The 25,532-nt window shown below is 37.3% G+C and overlaps 2 protein-coding genes across 4 annotated transcripts; one reads left to right on the top strand and one right to left on the bottom strand.

Moving 5' to 3' along the window:
* Positions 1-1,104: 1,104 nt before the first annotated feature.
* On the bottom strand, positions 1,105-5,183 carry LOC106406149 (protein DETOXIFICATION 27). Of its 3 annotated transcripts, none has more exons than XR_002660095.2 (10): positions 4,793-5,182; positions 4,438-4,725; positions 3,876-4,129; positions 3,707-3,793; positions 3,390-3,446; positions 2,264-2,502; positions 2,073-2,191; positions 1,870-1,959; positions 1,530-1,775; positions 1,105-1,450 (listed from the first exon to the last, which is right to left on the bottom strand). XR_002660095.2 is itself a non-coding variant. In XM_013846752.3 (10 exons), exons 1-10 carry the CDS (start codon positions 5,060-5,062, stop codon positions 1,387-1,389), a joined length of 1,500 nt encoding a protein of 499 aa, XP_013702206.2. In that variant the 5' UTR covers positions 5,063-5,183; the 3' UTR covers positions 1,105-1,386. The 3 variants fall into 3 exon arrangements, 2 of the variants coding, with proteins under 2 accessions (XP_013702206.2, XP_013702207.2); XM_013846752.3 differs by having other exon boundaries at positions 1,744-1,775; positions 4,793-5,183; XM_013846753.3 differs by having other exon boundaries at positions 1,698-1,775.
* Positions 5,184-11,952: 6,769 nt separating this feature from the next.
* On the top strand, positions 11,953-17,200 carry LOC125583066. The gene has a single exon (XM_048749611.1). The coding sequence runs from the start codon at positions 14,135-14,137 to the stop codon at positions 17,198-17,200; it is 3,066 nt and encodes a 1,021-aa protein (XP_048605568.1). The 5' UTR covers positions 11,953-14,134.
* Positions 17,201-25,532: the final 8,332 nt, after the last annotated feature.

Raw genomic sequence — 25,532 nt, 5'->3', positions numbered from 1 at the left:
AAAAATGGTGAATTTATGGGAATCACCCTCCTTTTGCTAGAAGAAAAGGTACCGTCATCTTCACTCTAACATGAATGATTTCTTCCTTCCATATTTCATAAAAACTAAAACTATTGGTCTACGTATTTAACTCTTCTTACAGACAATCTTTACGGACGACAACGATCGTAGATGATAGGTTTGAAGTTGGAAGATGGACAGAGGTTTGATCATCTCCAGGCTCTTGCAAACACAAACTTAGAACCCCCGGTATAGTTTTATATATCACAGTCAAATTTCTCCAACGCCGTACATTCATATTAGCTACTGATTTTTTTTTTTTGACATCTATTAGCTACTGATTCTTAATTCCATTTGTTAACTTTCAGATGTTGTTGGCCGGCCAAAAACATTTTCTGCTAGGCACTGACCTCAAAAACGCCTCAACAACGACTCGGCTTATGGTATGTTTTATTCTCATTGATCCAAGCCCGCTTTCATATAGTTCTCATGTTTTTATCCATTTGCTCCTGCTTTAAGAAAACTTATATAATCTCATACACCAATACGGTGGTCGTGTACTTGCTTTGTGTGACTGACGATGATGCGCCCCCTTTAGGGGTCTTATGAACTCAGATGATATAACCCAGTTTGTGATGGTGGTCACCACGTTCAGTCCAAAAAATATTTAGGGATAGTCATCTATTTTTTCTCAAGAAACATGTTGATGCTAAACAATTTCTGCTGAATATAGTACTTTCATGCATATATCTAACATAATAACATCATCTAATATAACACACACGTACAACTGTGTTTCAGACTGCCAGCAGCAACAAAACTCCAGACGTGGATTCCCAATCTATACTACCAGCAGCAACTGTTAGCTACACGGTTCATGTGCCCAAGAGAGCCGAAGAAGTTGATGAAGCAATGACAAGCTTTGAAAACGAAGAAAAGAGGCACGTGAGTGATTGTTTCAAGTCCATCAAACCGTCATCCCCACTTAGCTTATGTGTCAATGAAATAACCATTTTCGTATGTTTTTTCCTACTTTCAACTTTGGTTGTCTTTAATTATCTGCAAACTATCTCCCATCAGGAGAAGGGTTACTTGGTTTTTAAATAAAGGGGAACGTTGATGGGTCTTTGCATTTCGTGAAAATAAGCATGTCTTTTGCTTCATGCATGAGAACATGTTCAGATAGTTACATGGCATCGACGTTAAACAATGCAACAAAGAAACCAACTAAAATCCAATAGCCACCAAACAAAACAAAAACTCCAAAAGAGTATCAACTGGTCTTCGTTCACAAAGCGTCCTCGGTGGGAATTGGGATGCTGACAACTAAATACAAAAATATATATGTATCAACTGGTCTTCGTTCACAAAGCGTCCTACACGTAATCAACAACAAACAGCTGCCTCCCTACTAATTCCACCACCTCCGACCCTCTGCTTTGCCAAATAACTGCACGCACCAACACAAGTGTAAGAACAACATAACTAACAACACTAACACTAAGTAAAACTGAACAACAATAGCATACACAAATAACCCCGCGTTTGCGCGGGGCTCGGCCTCTAGTTCTTTATAACAAGCTACAATTAAGAACAGAATGAGTATTTTTGTAGTAACTGCAGAGAGCAACTTAATAGTTGAAACGGTCTCTAGGTACATTTTGATAACATGATTTTCAAAATTTAAGATACACAACCAAGTCGAAAATTTATTGAGTGAAACTTCATTTGATTATGTTGGACCATTTGTTAACACGCGTATTTGCCTTTTGCGCCTGCAAATTTAAATTTGAAAACGTTATCAAAAAATTGAATTCCTCTAATGAACGAGAGACGAGCATAAAACTATATACAAGATTTTAAATTTACCTCCTTTTCCCAATCACATCTCATCGTGATAAAAGCTAAGATCATTGTCTGGACTGCGGTTCCTCCAAAAATCATACCAGCCCAAATACCCTATAGAAAAACAAAACATCACACTGTTAGTTTGAAACAAAATATTTAGTGACCTAAATAAATCTATATAAATGAAGTAAATTAATATAAGGGTGAAGAAGAAATGTAATTACCATGACACCAAAGTTAAAAACCCAGCCCATTACAAACCCAAATGGAACTCCGATGCAGTAATAACATCCCAAGTTTATATAAGCCACGTATGATTGCCACCCCGATCCAACCGCAACACCTAATCGAAAATGAAAAGTCAACATAAAAAGCATTGACTTCGAATATGAAATAAAATAATTTTGTGACGTACCGGAAAGAACCGGTTGGACGCTGTTGAGAAGAACTGTGAAAGCTAACAGAATTGAGAGTTTATTAACGGCCATTAAGACTTCTTCACTTGAAGAAAAGATCCAAGCGATTTGGTTATGGAAAAACGTTATGATCACCCAGAAAAACAATCCGATGATTAAAGACTGTGTCACTGATACAATCGTCGCAAACCTTGCTCCTCTCCCGTTGCCTGCTCCTAGTTCGTTTGCCACACGTACACTGCAATCGTTGATGTATCATCAGCCAAATGTAGATGATTGTTTTTCTATAACCTTTATTCAATCAGGTTTCTATTTAAAAGTGTAACGACAGTTATTTCCTACAATACATGTAATGTAATTGTCAGGCTAGCTAGTCCTATGGCCTACTTAATAGTATACTTGAATCTGCCCCCACACAAATAAAAAACAAGTGAACAACGAGAAGCTATAGATCAGGTAACATATAGGAAGGATAAAAAATTATAATTTGTGTCCTCGTACTGTCTTACTCATACAAAACGACAAGTTGGCAAAAAGAATCAAACAAACTACGGAAGAAGGTAGAAGAAGCCAGAAGGATGTATCCCAAAATGCCAATATTAGGTTTGAATTTCATATTTTTCAGAAAATAATAATGTTCTATGCAAAAAGTATCCTATTCCTTCCTTGTATTAGAAGATGTGTAGTGTAATGTTTTGAGAATAATGGCTTGAAAACAAAAGAGAGGAAGGTGTTTGATGTTTTCTTGCGAATCATGTTGATGAGATCATGAATAACCTAACTAACAGTAAAATCGTATACTTGCCAAAATGTACATTAACTGCGAACCAGAAAGCAGAAACGCATTTAAGATTCATAGCTTATACTAAATACCATTTAATCAAACGCATTTTTGTAAAATCCTTTTCAGATGTAGTTGAGAAAGAAGAGAAGCACGTTTTTCACGAACCCTACATGTTATTTAATAATTCCATTACCACCTTATAATTTCACGGGCCCGATGTAACAGCCAGATGCTTTACTTTGCATGCCATTATAAAAGTGGGTTAAACCGACCAGATCTAGTTAGACCATATTCGTAAGTCGGTATAGAAGTTAGCAAGTAGAGAAGAAAGGCTTATTTACCCGGTTCCGGCGAAGAAAGCGATGGGAATCATCATCTCCCACCCATTTATCGACATGCTGCCAAAAGTTTTGTTTCACAAGTTAATCATACATAAAATAAAGGAATTAAAAAATAAAAATATACCGTTGTTTAGAAAGAATTAAATAAGTCAATTATAAGTTAATGACCTTTCAGCAACAACCAAAAGTAGACGTGCAAAACGATGCGATAAGATTATATGATTGATATGGCTTTTTCTTCTATTATTATAGTATGAAAAACAACTTAAATATAAACAAAACAAAAAAACGTCTGAGGTAAAGAAACGACGACTTACCAAATAGATAAAGAGTCAACAGCTATTCGAGCATTCTCAAGATTTCCAGTCATTATTATCAAAATTCGATAATACCAATTCTCCAAACTGTCCAAAAACATATATCTACCGTTAGAAACTATGTCGGGCTCATTGTAAAAAGCCACAAAATTGATATATTTATAGGTACCAAAGCATGACGCCGGAAGAAGCAGAGAGTTTGAGAAACTCCCAAAGCCCGGTGAAGGCTTCGGAGGAGAAGCCGGTCCAAGTGAGTGGACAGCCGCCACACACGGAGTAACCTAAAGTAATAAGAACGTTGACCCACCAAGAGATACTAACCGTAGCCATAGTTCCCACGACTCCGAGTTTAAGTCCATCAACGAACAACCAGCACACTAAAAAGTGAACGACCAATGCAATCGCAGACGCAATCGCAGTCACCTAAATAGACCCACAAAAAAACGAAGACTCTGTCATCCAAGAAAGACTATTATAAATAACTATAGTTGCTTATTGCCTTTGTACTAAACATTCTTTTGTGATAAACTTGTAAAAGCATACATAGGTACTTTCTTTATTGCAATGTAAATGTCTTTTTAGTATTTTAAACACACACACACGTACGTGTATATAAGGTATCTGAGCTGAATGTTGCGTAGAGAATTCAAAAACATGACTAGTATTTCTGCCAGAAAAAATAAAAATCCCAAAGAAATATTTGTGTATAAAACAATATCGATATTACGTACCTGGTTTTTGAGCTGGCACTGGAGGAAACGTTGAAGTGGGAAAGACAAAGCGAAAGCGAAATGAAGAGGGATGACCCAAACGGAGACGACACCAGAAAGCTCAGCGATATCATCTGGCTGACCGAGAAATTTGAGAACCGGAGTTGTGAAAAGATAAGTCGGTAATAACAAAATACAACAAAAGAAGAGAACAATCCAAGAACGTTGCATATAAACTCCCAACATGTGATATTTCTTTGCTCCAAACGCTTGTCCACACAACGTTTCCAACGCACTCGCCATTCCAAGCTGCACCATGTTCATATTATGTATCCTCATCTTAAATTAAACGAATGAGCAAAAAATGAAAACGTACCAAGAGGCCGAAGTTGAAGCCGACGACGACGTTATTAACGATTGATATAGCGGCGAGTTCGAGATCCCCGAGATGACCAGCGAAGGCTTGAGTTATTACAAGCATAGAATATGTCGTAATACGAGTGAATATCGCAGGACCAACGATTTGCCATAGCTTCTTTGTCTCAACCCAAACTCTTCTCTTCAATCCTCCACCGTCTTCCACCGCCGTTTCATGGCTCTTCAACAACGGAATCCTCGACTCTGGATCTCCTCCTTTTCCTCTCATCGTTATACTCTTATATTTCCTTCCCTCTCTTCTCTTTACTTTTTCTTTGTTTTTGGAAGATTGTATAAATAGAAAAAGAAAGGAGAGAAAAGAAAGGTGACGACTAGAAAGATAAGTAGTGTCTGAATTGGCTTTTCCAATGTATATACTTATAAAACGATTGGTCTTCTTCTACTGTCTAATTTAAAATTCCAAAATACTTAATTAATATTAAAATTCCAAATATTTAATTTGATACTCCCTTTCGTATGTTTTGTAATAGTGCACAAAAATTAAGAAAAATATATTTCCCTAGAAAAATATTTTAAAGATATAATTTTAAAATCAGCTAACCAATTATAAAAAAAACTGTAAAATCTAATTGGTTGAACAGTTTCCAATAAAGTTAAAATTAACCTTAAAATCTCAAAACTTCCTTAAAATCTCAAAACTTCATGTAAATTGAAACAAAACAAACTTTCTAAAACATCATTTATATTGAAACGGATGGAGTACTAAAATTTTAAATATTTAATTTGATTTTAAACTCGATGAATGTAAAAATAGTTGTGTCATTCCATCATAACGGATTCCAAATGTTGACTTTGCCAAATATGCAGAAAAACATGTACACGATACTTGCTCAATTATAGCTTACTTCTTTATTTTTATCTTTGCCACGCTCTGCCGCTTATTTTATAAGTATAAAATTAATTCAAAAGAATTTGAACTATGTTTTAGAAAAAAAAAAGAATTTGAACTATGTTTAATACAAATATTTAGCGATTGCAATCTTGCTAAGACTATGGTCAATAATTTATTGTATTGTAGTTTATCAAATGTATAGTAATCTTAAGCTTTGGATAGGCTCAGATTTGCATCGAATAAATTATTATGATAAATTGATAGTGTGTGATTTAAAACTACAAGATCAAGGGGGCAGATCAAGTTCCATGTAAGGAGCTACAACATGTGCGAGGCACGTGGTAATACTATATGGTTTGTATCTAGTATTGGGTAACGTCGTTTTATTCCCACATGCGTCAGAGTCCATTGTGATCTCATTGCTTACCCAATGATAGGTATGTGTCTGATTGACAAATACCTAAGATAATACTATAAAATCCATTCCTCTCCTAGTATAATGATTGTAATTATTCCCAGCCAAATTTTACATTTTCCAGTAAACTACATGCTAACTTTATAACTACAGCCAAAATTATAGTCTTTAGTCAAAAGAAAACTGCAGCCAAAATTATTTAAATTTCAATTCTACAGTTGTTGTACCAACTAGCCTACCAACAAACCAAGTTACTTTTTATTTGTTCAGATTGTTTCTATTTCTATATATTTATTTGTTGTTTGACTGTTTCAACCGCTGTCATTCATGGACATCGAAAACAAAAAAGTACAACTGTATTGTTTTTTTAATTAATACTGTAATTTGTAACAGTTGGGTTTTGCTAGCTGCCTTTTTCACTTTACATCATCCAGTCTAGTGTTAGAAAAATACATCAAGACATCTGAATATCTATTTGGACCGGATTAGAACATGTTAATAACTCTCTTTTTCCGGTGTCCTTATTCAAATTCAAGGTTTTAATGGGGTTTTATGGTCACCTAGTACATTTCTATAAATTGAACTAGCGACATCAGAGAACTCGTTATTAGATACAACCTGCTGAGTAGTTCGAAGATTTGTTTGCTCAGTGTATATTAATAAATTAACCATAACGTTTGGCGAGTCCTGAAATATGGATGCAGACCGAAAACAATGACTATACAATGTATTTGGTGGAAGTTACCGCGTAACTGACACAAAAAGGGCTTGTTATTTTCTGTACGTGGAATCATTGGTAAGTGTATGACCGACGAGTGTTATGGGAATGGTCATAAATGTGTGGGATATATATCTCACTTAAAATGCGTGGATGTGAATACTCTGATGCTTTTGTCCTCGTGATTAGTTCGTTTACCAGTTTAGCTTTCTGTCCCGTGAGGAGGTCCATGTTTTTTAGATTGTCACAGTCAATAATAGTACAGCTTAAACAATTACTTGTTATAAAAATTGATTTACGGTACTCAATTAAGAATTTGAATTGATTTATACTAAAATAATAAGTATGTTATATTCAATATATCTATTATTATAAAATTACTTAATAAAATCTTATATATTAAAACAGAATTCACAACATTGATTCATATGTGATTTTTTTTAAAAAGACCTAATGGACTTATTTCTATAAAATCATGTTACATTTAATCTATAATCTTATCATTTAAATTTTGGGTCTACCAAAAATTTTTATTGGACTATCAATAATTGGATTTAAACAATAGATGATCAATTGGATTTATAGATAATATAAATTAAATAGATATAATATAATTTTGTAATATCGTACCTCCATATGTTAATTATTTAAATATTTGACGATGTTAACTTTTAAAATTATATAGATTTTTTTAAATAACAAAAATTATATTATCTAACAATGATTAATCTTTATTACCTTAAACCAATGAATTTTTTTTAAATTATATAGTTTATTTTAAAAATTAAACAAAAACTAAATGTTTAATTATTTACTCGATAATATAAATCTATGAAGTGAAAAGTTTAATTTTTAAAAAACTTTCTAAATTTGTGAAATGTTACAATATCATTGAATATGACAATAAAATAATATTTTACTAATCTTTATATATATAGTTACGAGTTTAATAATGAAATAATAATCCGAAAAATATATATAGAAGAAGATACAAATACATTTGAAAGTTTGAAACAATCTATTCAATGAAAAAATATACCGTAAACTTATTATGCTTTAAAAATTGATAAACACATATATATTATAATATATACCAATTTAGAATTGAAAACAAAACGTTTATATAAAAATAAATGAAAACAAAAATCCGTTTCTGAGATCTAGTTTACTATTATTATAGAAACTACAAAGTGAGATTTTTATGAGATTCTTATTGATTTTAAAGTATTTTGGTATAGTTTTTTAGTTAAAAAAATGATTAATGTATAACCCGTTATTTTGTTTCTGTATCTCTCAGTTGGAGAGTACTATTCTGGTGTCCCATTAAAAATTGATTCATAATAATATACTCCTTCTGTTTTTTTATAATTGACGTTTTAGCATTTTGGTTTTGTTCCAAAATATTAGTCGTTTCATAAAATTTAGGCAAATAATAACTAAAGTTGACTTCATTTACCCTTGTGTTATGATATGTCGTAATAATGGGTTGTATATAAAAAAGGTTAGATTAGGTATATAAAAAGGTTAGATTAGGTATTGTCTTAATCTCCTAAATTTGTGTGAAAAATTGCTAAACATCATTTAAAAGAAAATATAGGGGAGTAATATTCTAGAACCCCAAACTTCGTGATTTTAAATGAAATTATATTTTTAAACTAAAATCATAATAAATATGGATTACCTGTTCTGGATGAAAAACAGTATTATCAAGCGACATGGATCTTTATCCCTGGATAATATGGTATATCTAAAAGGCTAGGAATAACAAACTTTTTAGGGAGATTGACAGAGATCCTTTGAAGCTAGTTCGATATGCAGAGAGTGAATGCCAAGTTTAGTTTGATGCGAACGAGGTGGTACAACCAGTGGTACAAGTTAAACATACTGAGGAACCCCAAGTTATAAGCTTGAGTAATATTTGCTTGTTAGATGGATCTTAGACGGTCTCTGCTCATTTTAGTGGATGTGGATGGATTTGGTTGAACGGTGGTGGGAACATTCAATTTATGGGGACAAGAAATTTCACTCGACGCGAATCAGCCTTGCATTCGGAAGTAGAAGCAATGAGGTGGGCAATGGAGAATATGCTCCAACATTCAACATGCCAGAGTTTTGGGACATAATGTAAGGAGTTGATTGCAATGATAAGGGAGCCTCATGCTTGGCCAAGCTTTGCGGCGGAATTGAAGAGGATAGAGACTCTACAGATATGCTTCCTTGATTTCAACATCATTCATGTTCCACGAGCGCGCAATCAGTTTTCAGATTTTTTAGATAAGACTGCTAGATCCTTCCATAAGAAGTTACATTTTATCAGTTGTTTTATTGCGGGGAGTTACATTTTATCAGTTGTTCTATTCTGGTCTGGTTACCCCTCAAACTTGAGTAATATAATGATATTTTAAAGTAAAAAAAAAAAACTAAAATCATAATAAATTCTTTATTAGATCATTGCAAATCACTCCCATCTTACAACTTAGAACACCTTTCAGTCAAAAAAGAAATTTAGTCAAAAATACAACTTATTAGAACACCTTTTTAAACGGGAACTTTGAATTATCAAAAACTTATAAACGGAGTGAATATCCTCTGAATAGGTATTATTGAGAAAATTGGAGAAAAACACTATTAATTTAGATTTAACTTAGATTTGTCTCGATAGGACTTGTAGAAAATTATTAGGTAACTATGATTTATATTTCCGTTTAATATCATTATACTCTTCAATTAACCTAATTAGTCTTAATATTTCGTAATTAATTTAAGTTCGTATAAAAAAATGAGGAAAAAATCATGGGAGAGAAGGTACTATAAAAGATTTAGAGTAGATTTAATGTAGATTTAGAAAAGATGTTAACCGAATATGAAAGTTTCTATATTTTCGTGATTTGACTATAACATGTATCTTTGTGCAAAACTCTGTTAGAAAAAGATTGAAAGTTTATTCTCCCGGTAGGCATAAGATAAGATAAAATGCATAATAGATGGACACATGAAAAAAAGGTATATCCTCTTATTAAGGTATAAAATCATAGTAACAAATTATTAATCAATAAAAATGTTGGACCAGCAATAGCCCAGAGAAGGGGAATGTAGCCCATCTGAGAAAGGGCTTTTCGGCCTGGTTAGAAGTCATCTTGCATGGAAAATAGCATAGCTCATGGGAAACAGAGAGATTAGTATATAATTTGGGTGTGCAAATAACTAGATTTGGTTGTGTCTGTACACGGTTTCAGAGAACATATGAATTTTGAAGAATGCTTTGGATTATTTTTATTTTAACTAAAAACAAGCTTATTTGCTTGGATTCTTTTTTTTATTGTTTTTTTTCTTACTAAATTCTAAATGTCATTAAGTCAATAATGATGGTTTGATTACAAGTTTGAGCCTGTAATCCAGTTTGCTCGAGAGCCAAACCGATGCTTAGAGCCGCAAAAAAGTTTAAAAAGAACCCTAAGCATCACAAATTCAATGCTTGTCCATCAAAGAAGGCTAAGAAGCAATGAAAAACAATTCAGCAACAAACTCCAGCAATATTGGTCCAAATCAAAGCACTTCTTAAACCCGAGAAGGATAGAGGAGAAGGTCCAAAGGGCTATGATAACGAATGAACCTTTTGATGATCTTCTTAGTTTTTCATGGGGTTTTCTTGTATGCTTTCCGGTACTGATCATATATATATATATCATCAGGATCATGGATTATCGATTCTTGATGCGACTTTTTCGAGAATGTGGAGCTGTGCTCTTGATCCATTTTATTTTATTGGGCTTCCATCCGCGGCCATTCTTGGAGTGCAAGAAGAGGTACTTAAGCAATCAGAATCCATGTTGTTCTTGGGGATAAATATCATGAGCAAAAATTCCCTGGTTGATGTTTGGACAGCCCAAAGCTGCGGTAGTGCATTCTCATCTCCAGTTCGTTGTCCGTCACTCCACTTCATAGGTTACCCGGAACAACGTACAGGATTGCATGTTCTTTGAGTCGATTAAATGCACTGATCTGCTGATCAAATGCCAAGTTTTTTTTTTAATTAAGATTTGATGTCGCCAAGATTGAGAGAGAGTTATGGGTAAGATGGAAGCTAACTAGAGCTTCTCTGTATGTTAACATAGTTTCAAATCCTCGTTAGAGCTTCTCTGCTACAACATCTTGATTGTCTTTCGCTGTTTCTATCAAAGGACCAAATTTGACTTTTGAGACACTGACACTTGTCTATAATATTTGAAATCTTAATTGAGCATGCATGTAGAGACTTTAATTCTGAAAACATAAGGCGAGGTTCTCGCAGGATCATTTGTTGAGCCAGTGGTGATCCGTCATACAAGTGGGCACACTATATGGAAACTCGGTTAATAAGAAAAATCAAACTAGTAATCTTTAACTTCTCGTTAGATGAAGTGTTTAAGGACAGATAAGCTATCATGGTCAATTAGAAGAGCATTATTGAAGGGGATAGCCAGAGAGATTAGGGTTTCTGTTTGCCGCCTCAACAAGTCACCGTCTTGGCGCCGCCGCTATGCCTCCTATCGGGGGTTTAGCCATCGCTTCCGATCCCGGAGTGGGAGACACTCAATCCTCTACGGCTTCATCACCAGTTCGGCCTACTATGCAATCTCGTTCATATTTGAAAGTGGCTCAACGCCAAGAAAAGTCTCTAAAATAGTACGATGTCGAAATCACAATGAAAGATGGTATCAGTTCCGTTGTGGTTCCAGAGGAAGTTTTTGTGGATCCGTCTCCCTTATGGGAAGATTTTCTCATTGGGAAATTCTTAGACAAGGCACCACATATAGGAAAAGTCCATGCCATTGTTAACAAAATCTGGACCCTTGGAGATAAGTCTCAGATGATTGAAGTGTATGAGATGAACTCAACAACAATGAAGTTCAGAATCACAGACCAAGCTACGCGAAACAGGGTTTTCCGCCGAGTAATGTGGAATCTCGCCGGGGGTTCTAGTCGTCGTGACGCAATGGAAGCCGTTTGTTGAAGAAGAAAAACCAGAGGAATCCATCCCGTTATGGGTTCACTTACGAAACGTCCCTTTAAACATGTTCTCTTGGAAAGGTCTTAGCTTTGTGACGAGTCCAGTGGGTGTGCATGTGAGACTTCACCCAGACACAGCACAATGCAAGGATCTCGAGGTTGCAAAAGTTTTCGTGAATGTTGACTTGACGAAGGAACTGCCGAAAACCATGAACTTCAGTTTTCAAGGAAAGGAAACACTTATTGAGTTTACTTACTCTCGGTTACTGGCTAAGTGTACTGCATGTGGGAAGTGGGGCCATCTGTCCTTGGCTTGTCTCAGGAAACCAATTGTTGTGTCTGAACGAGTGAGGGAGGAACAGAGCAGTGATAATATAAAGGAAGTAGAGGAAACTCAGACTTCTAAGGAAGAAGTAGAGATTCAGAAACCTGCAACGGATGCTGCAATAGATGCAGCGTTTGATACCGTCTCAGGTGATGGGGATGCAACAGTTACAGCTGTGAGTGAGGCTACTGATACTATCTGCACTGAAAAGGAGGCATGTCCAAATGAGAATGAATGAATCACACCTACAAAAGTTGGGAAAACACTGGAAAAGAATGAAGAACAAAATCTTAGTCCGGTATCTCTTCTTGCTAAATCGCCATTTGCAGCTCTGGCCTTGGAGGAGGAGGAAGGCGAAATAGTAGGTCAAAGTGAGGCAGAGAAGGACATTCAAACTAGTGTGGAAGCAGAGGACATTGAGGAGTTGAAGATCCCTGATTCATCTAATATATCTCTCCTAAAAACTGCAGCTCCAGCTAGAGAAGTGGGACCTTTGACTCGGCGATCCTTGCCTTGTCTCTCAAAGGACAAGCACAAAATTCTATCAAACTCTACTGTTCAGAAGACGACTGACCCTGGTCAGAGTCTTATGAATAAGAAGACCACCCGCAAGAATAATTAATGTCGGGTTTCTATTGGAACATCTGAGGTTTCAACAAAGATAAAAAGCAATATGTGGTGAGAGAATAGATTAACAAAAATGCTTTGAAATTTGGATGTATAATAGAAACTCGAGTAAAAGAAAAGAGGATGCAACGTATTGTTTCTTCTGCTTTTTCACACTGGTCGGCAATATCAAATTATGAGCATCATAGACTTGGTAGACTATGGGTTGTTTGGAGTCCGGAGGTTCGTGTTACTCCGTGTTTTAAGAGTTCTCAGTTAATAACTGTTTCAGTTTTACTGGATGGCATGACAGAGGAGTTCTTATGTTCTTTTGTCTATGCCTCTAATTTCTTTGAGGATAGAAGGGAGTTATGGAATGATTTGAAGGATCACCAAGACTCGACTATGTTTAAAGATAAGCCATGGATAGTTGTCGGCGATTTTAATGAGATTTTGGAGCTGGATGAGCATTTGGGGCATAGTACCGCGACGGTTACTACAGGTATGCGTGAATTCCAAGAGGCTATACACCACTGTCGGTTCTTGGACATGAAAGCTCATGGTCCAAAGCTCACCTAGAGTAACAAGAGAAAGGATGAGCTTATTCAAAGGAAGTTGGATAGAACCTTGGTTAATGACATCTGGATTTCAAAGTTCCCTCAAACTTATTGTGTCTTCGAAGCTGGTGGTTGTTCTGACCATCTTCGGTGCAGAATACAGCTCACATCAGAGACACTGAAACCTAAACGGCCTTTCAAGTTCATTAATGTCACTACATAATCCCCAGATTTCCTCCCTTTGGTTGAGAAGTTTTGGGAATCCACTGTCCCTTTATTAAGTTCAACTTCTGCTCTGCACCGACTATCAAAGAAGCTAAAGGAGCTCAAACCATCTTTAAGAGAGCTAAGCAGGAAACAAGTGGGTGATATCACAAAGAAGACGAAAGAAGCTTACAAAACCTTGTGGACTTGCCAGCTAAATGCATTGACAAACCCCTCTCTGTTGGTATTAGATGAGGAGGCACGGGCCTATGAGAGATGGAATTTACTGTCTAGTATTGAGGAAAATGTCCTAAGCCAGAAAGCAAAGGTGCATTGGTTACAAGTAGGGGATGGGAATAATACAACTTTCCATAACTATGCTAAGTGTCGAGCCGTAAAGAATTCTATACGGGAGATTCAAAGAGAGGATGGTAGTATTGCTGATACCCAGGAAGACATTAAGAAAGAGGCTGTCGATTATTTCAATGGTTTCCTTGGGCACGAAGTTGAGAATTATCATGGGCCAGATGTTGAAGAAATTAAAAAACTCTTGGAGTTTCAGTGTGATGAGGATGATAGAGATGCTTTGTCCAAAGAAGTTACTGAGGAAGAGATCCGAAAGGCCTTATTTTCCATGGCTGGAAACAAGGCACCAGGACCTGATGGATATACATGTGAATTCTTTAAGGCTGCATGGCATATAGTTGGTAAGGACTTTGTGGTGGCTGTTAAAGCTTTTTTCGATACTGGGTTTCTACCAAAAAGAGTGAACTCAACTATTTTGGCTCTCATACCAAAGAAGGAGGAATCTAACATGATGAAAGACTACAGGCCAATTTCTTTTTGTAATGTTCTATATAAGATCATTTCAAAGCTCATGGCGAACAGACTGAAACTGGTCCTTCCTAAGTTCATTGAGCCAAACCAATCAGCTTTTGTAAAGGATCGCCTCCTCATGGAAAATGTACTACTTGCTTCAGAACTAGTCAAGAGTTACCATAAGAGCACTGTCTCGGCCAGAAGTGCTATTCAGATTGACATATCAAAGGCTTTTGACACAGTACAGTGGCCATTTCTGCTATCCACTCTTGCAGCGCTGGGCATTCCGGAAAAGTTTATTTTATGGGTTGAAAAATGTGTTTCTTTGGCCTCTTTCTCGGTGCAAGTCAATGGAGAGCTTGCCGGATATTTTAATAGCAAAAGGGGAATCAGACAAGGTTGTTCTTTGTCACCATACCTGTTTGTTATTTGTATGCAAGTGTTGTCGAAAATGCTTAACAAAGGTGCTGCAGAAAAGAGATTTGGATACCATCCTTACTGCCAAGGACTTAAGCTTACACATCTCAGCTTTGCAGACGATTTGCTAGTCTTTACTGATGGGAAGCGCCAATCCATTGAAGGTATTATAAATATTTTCAACCACTTTGCTGAGATGTCGGGTCTACATATCAGCATGGAAAAGACAACAATCTTTCTCGTTGGTGTTCAAGATACTGAGAAGCAAGAGCTCCTTGACACTTTTGCTTTCGCCCATGGTGACTTACCAGTGAGATACCTCGGGTTGCCGCTGTTAACTAAACAAATGACTGTAAGAGATTATGCTCCTTTGATTGAGAAGATCAGAGCTCGTATTGGTTCCTGGAAAGACAGATTTTTGTCTTTTGCCGGTAGACTGCAGTTGATTGGATCTGTTAATCACAGTCTCACAAACTTTTGGATATCAGCATTTAAATTACCAAGAAACTGTATTCAAGAAATTGACAGTCTCTGCGCAGCGTTTCTGTGGTCGGGAGCTGATCTGAATACAAATAAAGCAAAAGTTAGTTGGAAGGATTGTTGTAGGCCAAAAGAAGAAGGAGGCTTGGGACTGCGGTCTCTTGAGGAAGCAAACCAGGTCTCTTTTTTGAAGTTGGTATGGCGTATCCTATCTTCAAAAAATTCTCTTTGGGTGAAATGGGTGAGACGTTATCTAATCCGCAAGGGATCTTTATGGACAGTAAAAGATAGTAGTTCTCTTGGCTCGTGGATGTGGAAGAAGCTACTCAAGTGCAGAGAAGTTGCTGCTGTATTTTCGAAGATGAAAGTTCAGAATGGCATGTCAACGTCTTTCTGGTTTGATGACTGGTCAGAACTAGGATGTCTAATGGATAAAACAGGAGCTGGTGGACCTATGAATATGAGTATTCGACTCCATGATACAGTTGCTACAGTAATCCAAAAGCACAAGAGAAGAAGACACCGAGTGGAGCTTTATAATCTCATCGAGCTGGAGATTTTGAAGGTTAAAAACAGAGGGTTGCAGAGTGAAGAGGATATCAGACTATGGAAGTGTGGTGATGATTATAAACCGAGCTCTACTACCAAAGAAACTTGGAAGCTCTTGCGAGGGATGCAGGCACGAGTTGACTGGTTCGAAGGTGTGTGGTTTCGCTACAGCACTCCAAGGTTCTCCTTCCACACATGGGTCGCAATCCTGGATAGACTGCCTACTGGAGATCGTATATCGCTATGGAATGGTGGCATTGCGGTTATGTGTCCGCTGTGCAAGGACTGTCCTGAGACAAGAAACCATCTGTTTTTTCAGTGTAAATACTCGGGGGAGGTGTGGTCGAGTCTCACTAGAAAGCTTTTGAGGATGGATTATACCAATGTGTGGGATGACATTATACCCCTTCTCACTAAAAGGCAAAGCAAACGAGGAATGTGGAATCTCGCCGGGGTTCCAGTCGTCATGACGCAATGGAAGCCGTTTGTTGAAGAAGAAAAACCAGAGGAATCCATCCCGTTATGGGTTCACTTACGAAACGTCCCTTTAAACATGTTCTCTTGGAAAGGTCTTAGCTTTGTGACGAGTCCAGTGGGTGTGCCTGTGAGACTTAACCCAGACACAGCACAATGCAAGGATCTCGAGGTTGCAAAAGTTTTCGTGAATGTTGACTTGACGAAGGAACTGCCGAAAACCATGAACTTCAGTTTTCAAGGAAAGGACATGCTTATTGAGTTTACTTACTCTCGGTTACCGGCTAAGTGTACTGCATGTGAGAAGTGGGGCCATCTGTCCTTGGCTTGTCTCAGGAAACCCGTTGTTGTGTCTGAACGAGTGAGGGAGGAACAGAGCAGTGATAATATAAAGGAAGTAGAGGAAACTCAGACTTCTAAGGAGGAAGTAGATATTCAGAAACCTGCAACGGATGCTGCAATAGATGCAGCGTTTGATACCGTCTCAGGTGATGGGGATGCAACAGTTACAGCTGTGAGTGAGGCTACTGATACTATCTGCACTGAAAAGGAGGCATGTCCAAATGAGAATGAATGGATCACACCTACAAAAGTTGGGAAAACACTGGAAAAGAATGAAGAACAAAATCTTGGTCCAATATCTCTTCTTGCTAAATCGCCATTTGCTGCTCTGGCCTTGGAGGAGGAGGAAGGCGAAATAGTAGGTCAAAGTGAGGCAGAGAAGGACATTCAAACTAGTGTGGAAGCAGAGGACATTCAGGAGTTGGAGATCCCCGATTCATCTAATATGTCTCTCCTAAAAACTGCAGCTCCAGCTAGAGAAGTGGGACCTTTGACTCGGCGATCCTTGCCTCGTCTCTCAAAGGACGACCACAAAATTCTATCAAACTCTACTGTTCAGAAGACGACTGACCTTGGTCAGAGTCTTATGAATAAGAAGACCACCCGCAAGAATAATTAATGTCCGGTTTCTATTGGAACATCTGAGGTTTCAACAAAGAAAAAAAGCAATCTGTGGTGAGAGAATGGATTAACAAAAATGCTTTAAATTTGGATGTATAATAGAAACTCGAGTAAAAGAAAGGAGGATGCAACGTATTGTTTCTTCTGCTTTTCCACACTGGTCGGCAATATCAAATTATGAGCATCATAGACTTGGTAGACTATGGGTTGTTTGGAGTCCGGAGGTTCGTGTTACTCCGTGTTTTAAGAGTTCTCAGTTAATAACTGTTTCAGTTTTACTGGATGGCATGACAGAGGAGTTCTTATGTTCTTTTGTCTATGCCTCTAATTTCTTTGAGGATAGAAGGGAGTTATGGAATGATTTGAAGGATCACCAAGACTCGACTATGTTTAAAGATAAGCCATGGATAGTTGTCGGCGATTTTAATGAGATTTTGGAGCTGGATGAGCATTTGGGGCATAGTACCGCGACGGTTACTACAGGTATGCGTGAATTCCAAGAGGCTATACACCACTGTCGGTTCTTGGACATGAAAGCTCATGGTCCAAAGCTCACCTGGAGTAACAAGAGAAAGGATGAGCTTATTCAAAAGAAGTTGGATAGAACCTTGGTTAATGACATCTGGATTTCAAAGTTCCCTCAAACTTATTGTGTCTTCAAAGCTGGTGGTTGTTCTGATCATCTTCGGTGCAGAATACAGCTCACATCAGAGACACTGAAACCTAAACGGCCTTTCAAGTTCTTTAATGTCACTACAGAATCCCCAGATTTCCTCCCTTTGGTTGTGAGAAGTTTTGGGAATCCACTGTCCCTTTATTCAGTTCAACTTCTGCTCTGCACCGACTATCAAAGAAGCTAAAGGAGCTCAAACCATCTTTAAGAGAGCTAAGCAGGAAACAAGTGGGTGATATCACTAAGAAGACAAAAGAAGCTTACAAAACCTTGTGCACTTGCCAGCTAAATGCATTGACAAACCCCTCTTCGTTGGTATTAGATGAGGAGGCACGGGCCTATGAGAGATGGAATTTACTGTCTAGTATTGAGGAAAAAGTCCTAAGCCAGAAAGCAAAGGTGCATTGGTTACAAGTAGGGGATGGGAATAATACAACTTTCCATAACTATGCTAAGTGTCGAGCCGTAAAGAATTCTATACGGGAGATTCAAAGAGAGGATGGTAGTATTGCTGATACCCAGGAAGACATTAAGAAAGAGGTTGTCGATTATTTCAATGGTTTCCTTGGGCACGAAGTTGAGAATTATCGTGGGCCAGATGTTGAAGAAATTAAAAAACTCTTGGAGTTTCAGTGTGATGAGGATGATAGAGATGCTTTGTCCAAAGAAGTTACTGAGGAAGAGATCGAAAAAGGCCTTATTTTCCATGGCTGGAAACAAGGCACCAGGACCTGATGGATATACATGTGAATTCTTTAAGGCTGCATGGCAAATAGTTGGTAAGGACTTTGTGGTGGCTGTTAAAGTTTTTTTCGATACTGGGTTTCTACCAAAAAGAGTGAACTCAACTATTTTGGCTCTCATACCAAAGAAGGAGGAATCTAAAACGATGAAAGACTACAGGCCAATTTCTTGTTGTAATGTTCTATATAAGATCATTTCAAAGCTCATGGCGAACAGACTGAAACTGGTCCTTCCTAAGTTCATTGAGCCAAACTAATCAGCTTTTGTAAAGGATCGCCTCCTCATGGAAAATGTACTACTTGCTTCAGAACTAGTCAAGAGTTACCATAAGAGCACTGTCTCGGCCAGAAGTGCTATTCAGATTGACATATCAAAGGCTTTTGACACAGTACAGTGGCCATTTCTGCTATCCACTCTTGCAGCGCTGGGCATTCCGGAAAAGTTTATTTTATGGGTTGAAAAATGTGTTTCTTTGGCCTCTTTCTCGGTGCAAGTCAATGGAGAGCTTGCCGGATATTTTAATAGCAAAAGGGGAATCAGACAAGGTTGTTCTTTGTCACCATACATGTTTGTTATTTGTATGCAAGTGTTGTCGAAAATGCTTAACAAAGGTGCTGCAGAAAAGAGATTTGGATACCATCCTTACTGCCAAGGACTTAAGCTTACACATCTCAGCTTTGCAGACGATTCGCTAGTCTTTACTGATGGGAAGCGCCAATCCATTGAAGGTATTATAAATATTTTCAACCACTTTGCTGAGATGTCGGGTCTACATATCAGCATGGAAAAGACAACAATCTTTCTCGCTGGTGTTCAAGATACTGAGAAGCAAGAGCTCCTTGACACTTTTGCTTTCGTCCATGGTGACTTACCAGTGAGATACCTCGGGTTGCCGCTGTTAACTAAACAAATGACTGTAAGAGATTATGCTCCTTTGATTGAGAAGATCAGAGCTCGTATTGGTTCCTGGAAAGACAGATTTTTGTCTTTTGCCGGTAGACTGAAGCTGATTGGATCTGTTATTCACAGTCTCACAAACTTTTGGATATCAGCATTTAAATTGCCAAGAAAGTGTATTCAAGAAATTAACAGTCTCTGCGCAGCGTTTCTGTGGTCGGGAGCTGATCTGAATACAAATAAAGCAAAAGTTAGTTGGAAGGATTGCTGTAGGCCAAAAGAAGAAGGATTGCTGTAGGCCAAAAGAAGAAGGAGGCTTGGGACTGCGGTCTCTTGAGGAAGCAAACCAGGTCTCTTGTCTGAAGTTGGTATGGCGTATCCTATCTTCAAAAAATTCTCTTTGGGTGAAATGGGTGAGACGTTCTCTAATCCGCAAGGGATCTTTCTGGACAGTAAAAGATAGTAGTTCTCTTGGCTCGTGGATGTGGAAGAAGCTACTCAAGTGCAGAGAAGTTGCTGCTGTATTTTCGAAGATGAAAGTTCAGAATGGCATGTCAACGTCTTTCTGGTTTGATGACTGGTCAGAACTAGGATGTCTAATGGATAAAACAGGAGCTGGTGGACCTATGAATATGGGTATTCGACTCCATGATACAGTTGCTACAGTAATCCAAAAGCACAAGAGAAGAAGACACCGAGTGGAGCTTTATAATCTCATCGAGCTGGAGATTTTGAAGGTTAAAAACAGAGGGTTGCAGAGTGAAGAGGATATCAGACTATGGAAGTGTGGTGATGATTATAAACCGAGCTTTACTACCAAAGAAACTTGGAAGCTCTTACGAGGGATGCAGGCACGGGTTGACTGGTTCGAAGGTGTGTGGTTTCGCTACAGCACTCCAAGGTTCTCCTTCCACACATGGGTCGCAATCCTGGATAGACTGCCTACTGGAGATCGCATATCGCTATGGAATGGTGGCATTGCGGTTATGTGTCCGCTGTGCAAGGACTGTCCTGAGACAAGAAACCATCTGTTTTTTCAGTGTAAATACTCGGGGGAGGTTTGGTCGAGTCTCACCAGAAAGCTTTTGAGGATGGATTATACCAATGTGTGGGATGACATTATACCCCTTCTCATTAAAAGGCGAAGCAAACGGGAGCTGTTCTTGTTTCGATATACTTTCCAAGCCACTCTATGTGCAGTTTGGGCAGAGCGGAATGGTGGGAGGTTTGGAGAAGACCCAAAGGCTGCGTCAGGGCTTACAAAAATCATCGACAAACAAGTTCGAAATCGTATCTCAAGCATCAGACGTAGCCACAACTCAGCTTATCAGGGAGCCATGGGAACTTGGTTCTCCTTTAGATGATCCTACTTTCTAATGTAAAGAAAAGTTTCAAATTCTTTTGAGCTTAAAACAAGCAACCTTGGTTGTAAACAATATTTTTTGTTTGAATTAATTTAACTTTCTTTCAAAAAAAAAAAAAAAAAACTTCTCGTTAGATTATTAAAACAGCATAAGTAAAATTTAGATATGTCGTCGCCACGTGTTGATCTATTCACGTGTTGATCGCCTGATGCGTGATCGTCTCATCTCCATTCCACCTTCTACCCCTTCGTCGCCATCTCCTATGCTCGTCTACTTCTGCCTGCCCCCTCTTGATCTGTAACGTCTTTTTTTTAACTGCTTGTAACTGCTTGCTCTGTTTTCTTCTTGTTGTAATAAGTGGTCTTCCACAACTATGTAAAAGAAAAGTCTGGTATAAATCTTTAACATTTACCCCCAAAAAAAAAAAATTAAGATATGTCTCTTCTTGTTTTGAATAAATGTATATCTTATGTCTTTTGCAGACACTCAAGGTTACTACGAATGGCGACCTGTAATTCACGTAATTCAATGCGGAATTGACAATACCGCAAATTGATCACCATTCAGCATTTACACTGAAAAACGCACCTTAATAAAAAATACAAAAGTAAATACGCGAATTTTTTTTGGATACATGCAAAGTTTTAAAAAGGGCAAATCTCCAAAATAGCACATTTCTAAGTTTATATCACAAAAATAGCACTCAAAAACTAAAATGACCAAAATAGCACCTTTCTAAGTTTATCCTTTGAAAATTTTAATTTTTTTATTTTTTAAAATTTGAAATTTTATCCCCAAAACCTCATTTCTCAACTCTAAACCCTAAACCCTAAACCCTAAACCCTAAACCCTAAACCCTAAACCCTAAACTCTAAACCCTAAACTCTAAACCCTAAACCCTAAACCCTAAACTCTAAACCCTAAACCCTAAACTCTAAACCCTAAACCCTAAATCCTAAACCCCACCCTTTAACTCTAAACCCTAAGTTTGTGACTTTTGATAAAACATTAAGTGCTATTTTTGTGATTTTTGATCTTGAGTGCTAGTTTGGAAACAAAAACTTGATTTAGTGCTATTTTTGTCTTTTTCTCTTTTAAAAACTCACTTCATAATTATCTCCACGTAAAAGAGAGTGGTACAATCGAAAACCGCACTTTGTTATTCTTTTTCTTAAAGCACCTATGTTATGCAATATGAATATTTTCCATTTTAATAATAAATTCTATATTATACATAACTATTTACTTAAACATCAACATTTAGATTTCTCTAAATTGTAAACTTTCTGCCTGTTATAATATTACACAGTCAAAAACTAAATATAATAAAATATTAACTTTTGGTATTTAGTTATTATAATTTATACTTATCAATTTTAGTTATAGATCCATTTTATTTTGAGAAATTTCATATAATGATCTTAAGAAGTTTTTATTACAAATATAGGTCTCAAGAACTAAAATGACCAAAAATTGTTTTACTAAAGAGTTAATAAATATTTGTACTCCGAAGATAAATTAATATAGATTTAGAGTTTTGATTTGAAGGGTGTGATTTTTGTGATGGAGTTTAAGATTTTAAAAAATAAATAAATAAAAACTAATTTTAAAAATAGTTTCAATAAGTTTTTTGGATTTCAAAATAATTTTTTTAAAAAGAATCTGAAAATATTTTTTTTTGAAAAGACAATTAAAAAAAGTTTGAATTCAAAAACGTATTATTCAAATATATATTTATTTTACATTGTTTTTCTATCAAAACCGCACTAAATTTTATCAAAACCGCACTTTTTTTATCAAATCCGCACTTGTCCCGCAAACCGCATGAACCGTAGTTGGACTGTACCGCACTTTAATTCTGCACCGATTATATTATCAAAACCGTGGTTACTATTTGGACCGTCAAGTTTTATTAAACAGGAGAGATGCCACTTTTATATAGATTTCCTACTTTTTTATTTGAAGAAAAATGGTGGGTGAAAAAAGAATGGTGATGGTGAGTTCCTTTTTTTAAAATAAAACAGATCGAGCAAAAACAGAGAGTCGCATGTAAGGCAGCCCCGGCGTCCGGTGGTGCGTCCGAGCGCGTACCGGCGCCGGTGGCTCCCTTCCTTCTCATTTTGCTCAAGTCTTCGTGCGGTGTGCTCCGTTCTGTGGCTTCTCTCGGACATGCTGGCGGATCTGGGTTAGGGTTTTGCTCCGGGAAGAGCTCGGCTCTTTGCAACTCTTCTTCCTCCGGCGAAGATGTAGGATAGTCAGATCTACGGTTGAGTTTCTGTTTGCTCCGGGATGTGGAGACTGCCATAGCTCTAGCATCGCCGATAAAGATCCCGGGTTGTGGAGGCTTCTTCAGCTCTACGGCGCCGGCTAAGCTTCCGGAACGTGGAGGCTCCTACAGTTCCACCGTTGCCGGCTTTGAATCCGGGGGGTGAAGGCGTATTGTGCCTTGCGTCGCCGGCTTCTGGTCCCTTAGTTCCGTTCTAGGGTTTGGTTTTGTTGTTTGGATTGTTTTGTGATTTTTTTAGTTAAGTGAATTCGGTTCGGTTTCGGTGGATGAGATCTCGTCGCAGGACGATTGAAGCTCTCCGGTGGAAAGGGGTGATGTTTGTGCGAAGCCTTCTCCTTGGTGTCTGTGTTGAACGATGGCGGATGAGATCTCGAAGTGACGATTGATTCTCTCCGATATTAGAAGCACTTGAGTTGTTGGCGGTCGCGGTGAAGACGGTGTGGAGTTTAAGAGCTCTGATGTGGCTCGGTGAATCGGTGGGTGGTTCTCCGGGGATGGTCGAGGCGGAGGTGATGCTGCGGATCGAAGCGTGGACTGCGGCCGACATCACCTTCTCTTAAGCCTAGGGTTTCTCTTGTTGAGCTTGAAGCCTTTTGTGTTTTCTTAGTTGGCCCGTTAGTAAGTTGGGTTTTGTGAAAATGGTGGGTCTTGCCCCTTTATTAAATAAATTGGGAAAAAAAAAATGGTGATACACTAAAGAAGAGGAATTAAATTATTGTCCTTTTGATGTAAGTATTAATGGTCAAATGGATTCTCATCATAATCTATAAGTTCCACTTGTAACCAAAGTCTTACTTCTTTTTCAATATACCCTCGAGCCCTATTAACTTAGCCTTGTCGGTTGCTTTTTAGTCTCTTTATTCTTTTAAAAGGGTCAAAATTCATATTTTATACTTTATTATGATATATAATTGATTTAACATATCGAATTACACATCCTATGATTACGCATAGGCAAGATATATAATAGATTTCAAAACATGGGTCGTGACAATTCAGCATTATAAACCAACATAAAGTTGGATTCTCACGCTTGCAAAGCTTTGCTTTAACTGTTTCGTTTTTTTTTTGCTAAGTTAACAACTCAGCATAATAATACATTTTACATCTTTAATCAGTTGTTTCGTTTAGTCGTATTTTCTTTTGTTTTCCATATATGCTCAATACAAAAAAAAACATTTGACACAAAGTACGATTATTTTTCACCATGAACACTTTTCCATGATTTATATGATATTAGTTGTGATGACCGTGTACCATCGTATAGAAATCCAATAACTAAAATTTTTACATATACGTATATCTATACGTTTTTATAACTGTGAAAATCACACCGCAGTTGAACCGCTAGTTCCGCACCGCTAAACCTTACCATTCGGAATTCGGAGCCATGAAATGTAAAAATAATTTAGGTTATGAATCATAATGAATGTGAGACCAATTCTCTGTGTGTCTCCACGTAGGAAAGCGGCTTCCCGGTAGCTGACAAGTGCACGTCATCTCAAACGTCTTTCAGTATCCATTTGCTCATGTCTGATTTCTTCCTCAGAGTCCGTTTTTAATTTATATTTTCTGTGAGTTAACATAAAATTTTACTTTAATTTACTTTTTTACCTTTCGTTTCATGTCAAATGGGTTGTTTTATTCACTCTTAATCTTTACTTTCCGTAATCTGAGGTAGGCATGGGCATTCGGGGTCCCAATCGGGTTTCGGTTTTATCCAATCGGGTTTCAGTTTTTCGGGTTTATCAAAATCAGCCCCATTCGGATTATATGAAAGTTCGGTTCGGGGCCGGTTCGGGTTCTATCGGGTTCGGGTCGGAGTTAGTAAATCTTCAAAGAATCGGTACAACCCAATATACTTTCGGGTTCGGGTCCCAATCGGTTTTTCGGTTTAAAAGTACATGATTTTTACCTATTTTATAACCAAAACATGAGTAAAATCGGTTCTTCAGTTTTAAAATATCTGATTTGTACCTATTTTGTAACCAAAACTTAAGTAAAATCGATTCAAAAAGTAAGCAACATCAACCGTGATCATTCAAAGTCAAACGAAAAATAAACATATTTACTGATAAAAAGAAAACCAAATAAATAAAAGCATAAAACGAAAACCAAGTTCTCATGAAATGAGAAATATTGTTTAACGAAAACAAAATCTAAATCTAAATACTTCAAGATTCAACGGCCATCTTCAACCATCAGCCTTCATGTAATAGATAAGTATTTTAGATTTTCAATATTTCTTAGTGTATTTTGGATACATATTAGGAATTGACATCATGTTTGGTACAAGATCTTTTCGAGATTTTGAATGTTTCGGGTTCTATCGGATATCCATGTAGATTCGGGTTCGGTTCGAATA

The sequence above is a fragment of the Brassica napus genome, chromosome C3, assembly GCF_020379485.1.
Source record: "Brassica napus cultivar Da-Ae chromosome C3, Da-Ae, whole genome shotgun sequence".
NCBI classification, from domain to species: domain Eukaryota; kingdom Viridiplantae; phylum Streptophyta; class Magnoliopsida; order Brassicales; family Brassicaceae; genus Brassica; species Brassica napus.
Note: the sequence above shows the minus strand (reverse complement) of the source record. Positions and strands in the feature narration are given on the sequence as shown.

Excerpts from the sequence above, each read along its gene's own strand:
- LOC125583066 (XM_048749611.1), top strand. The coding sequence starts at position 14,135 with ATGGCTGGAAACAAGGCACCAGGACCTGATGGATATACATGTGAATTC.
- LOC106406149 (XM_013846752.3), bottom strand. The coding sequence starts at position 5,062 with ATGAGAGGAAAAGGAGGAGATCCAGAGTCGAGGATTCCGTTGTTGAAG. Across the intron at positions 4,726-4,792 it reads GCTTCAACTTCGGCCTCTTG|CTTGGAATGGCGAGTGCGTT; the intron begins GTACGTTTTCAT and ends AACATGGTGCAG. Across the intron at positions 3,447-3,706 it reads GTTGACTCTTTATCTATTTG|CATGTCGATAAATGGGTGGG; the intron begins GTAAGTCGTCGT and ends AACTTTTGGCAG.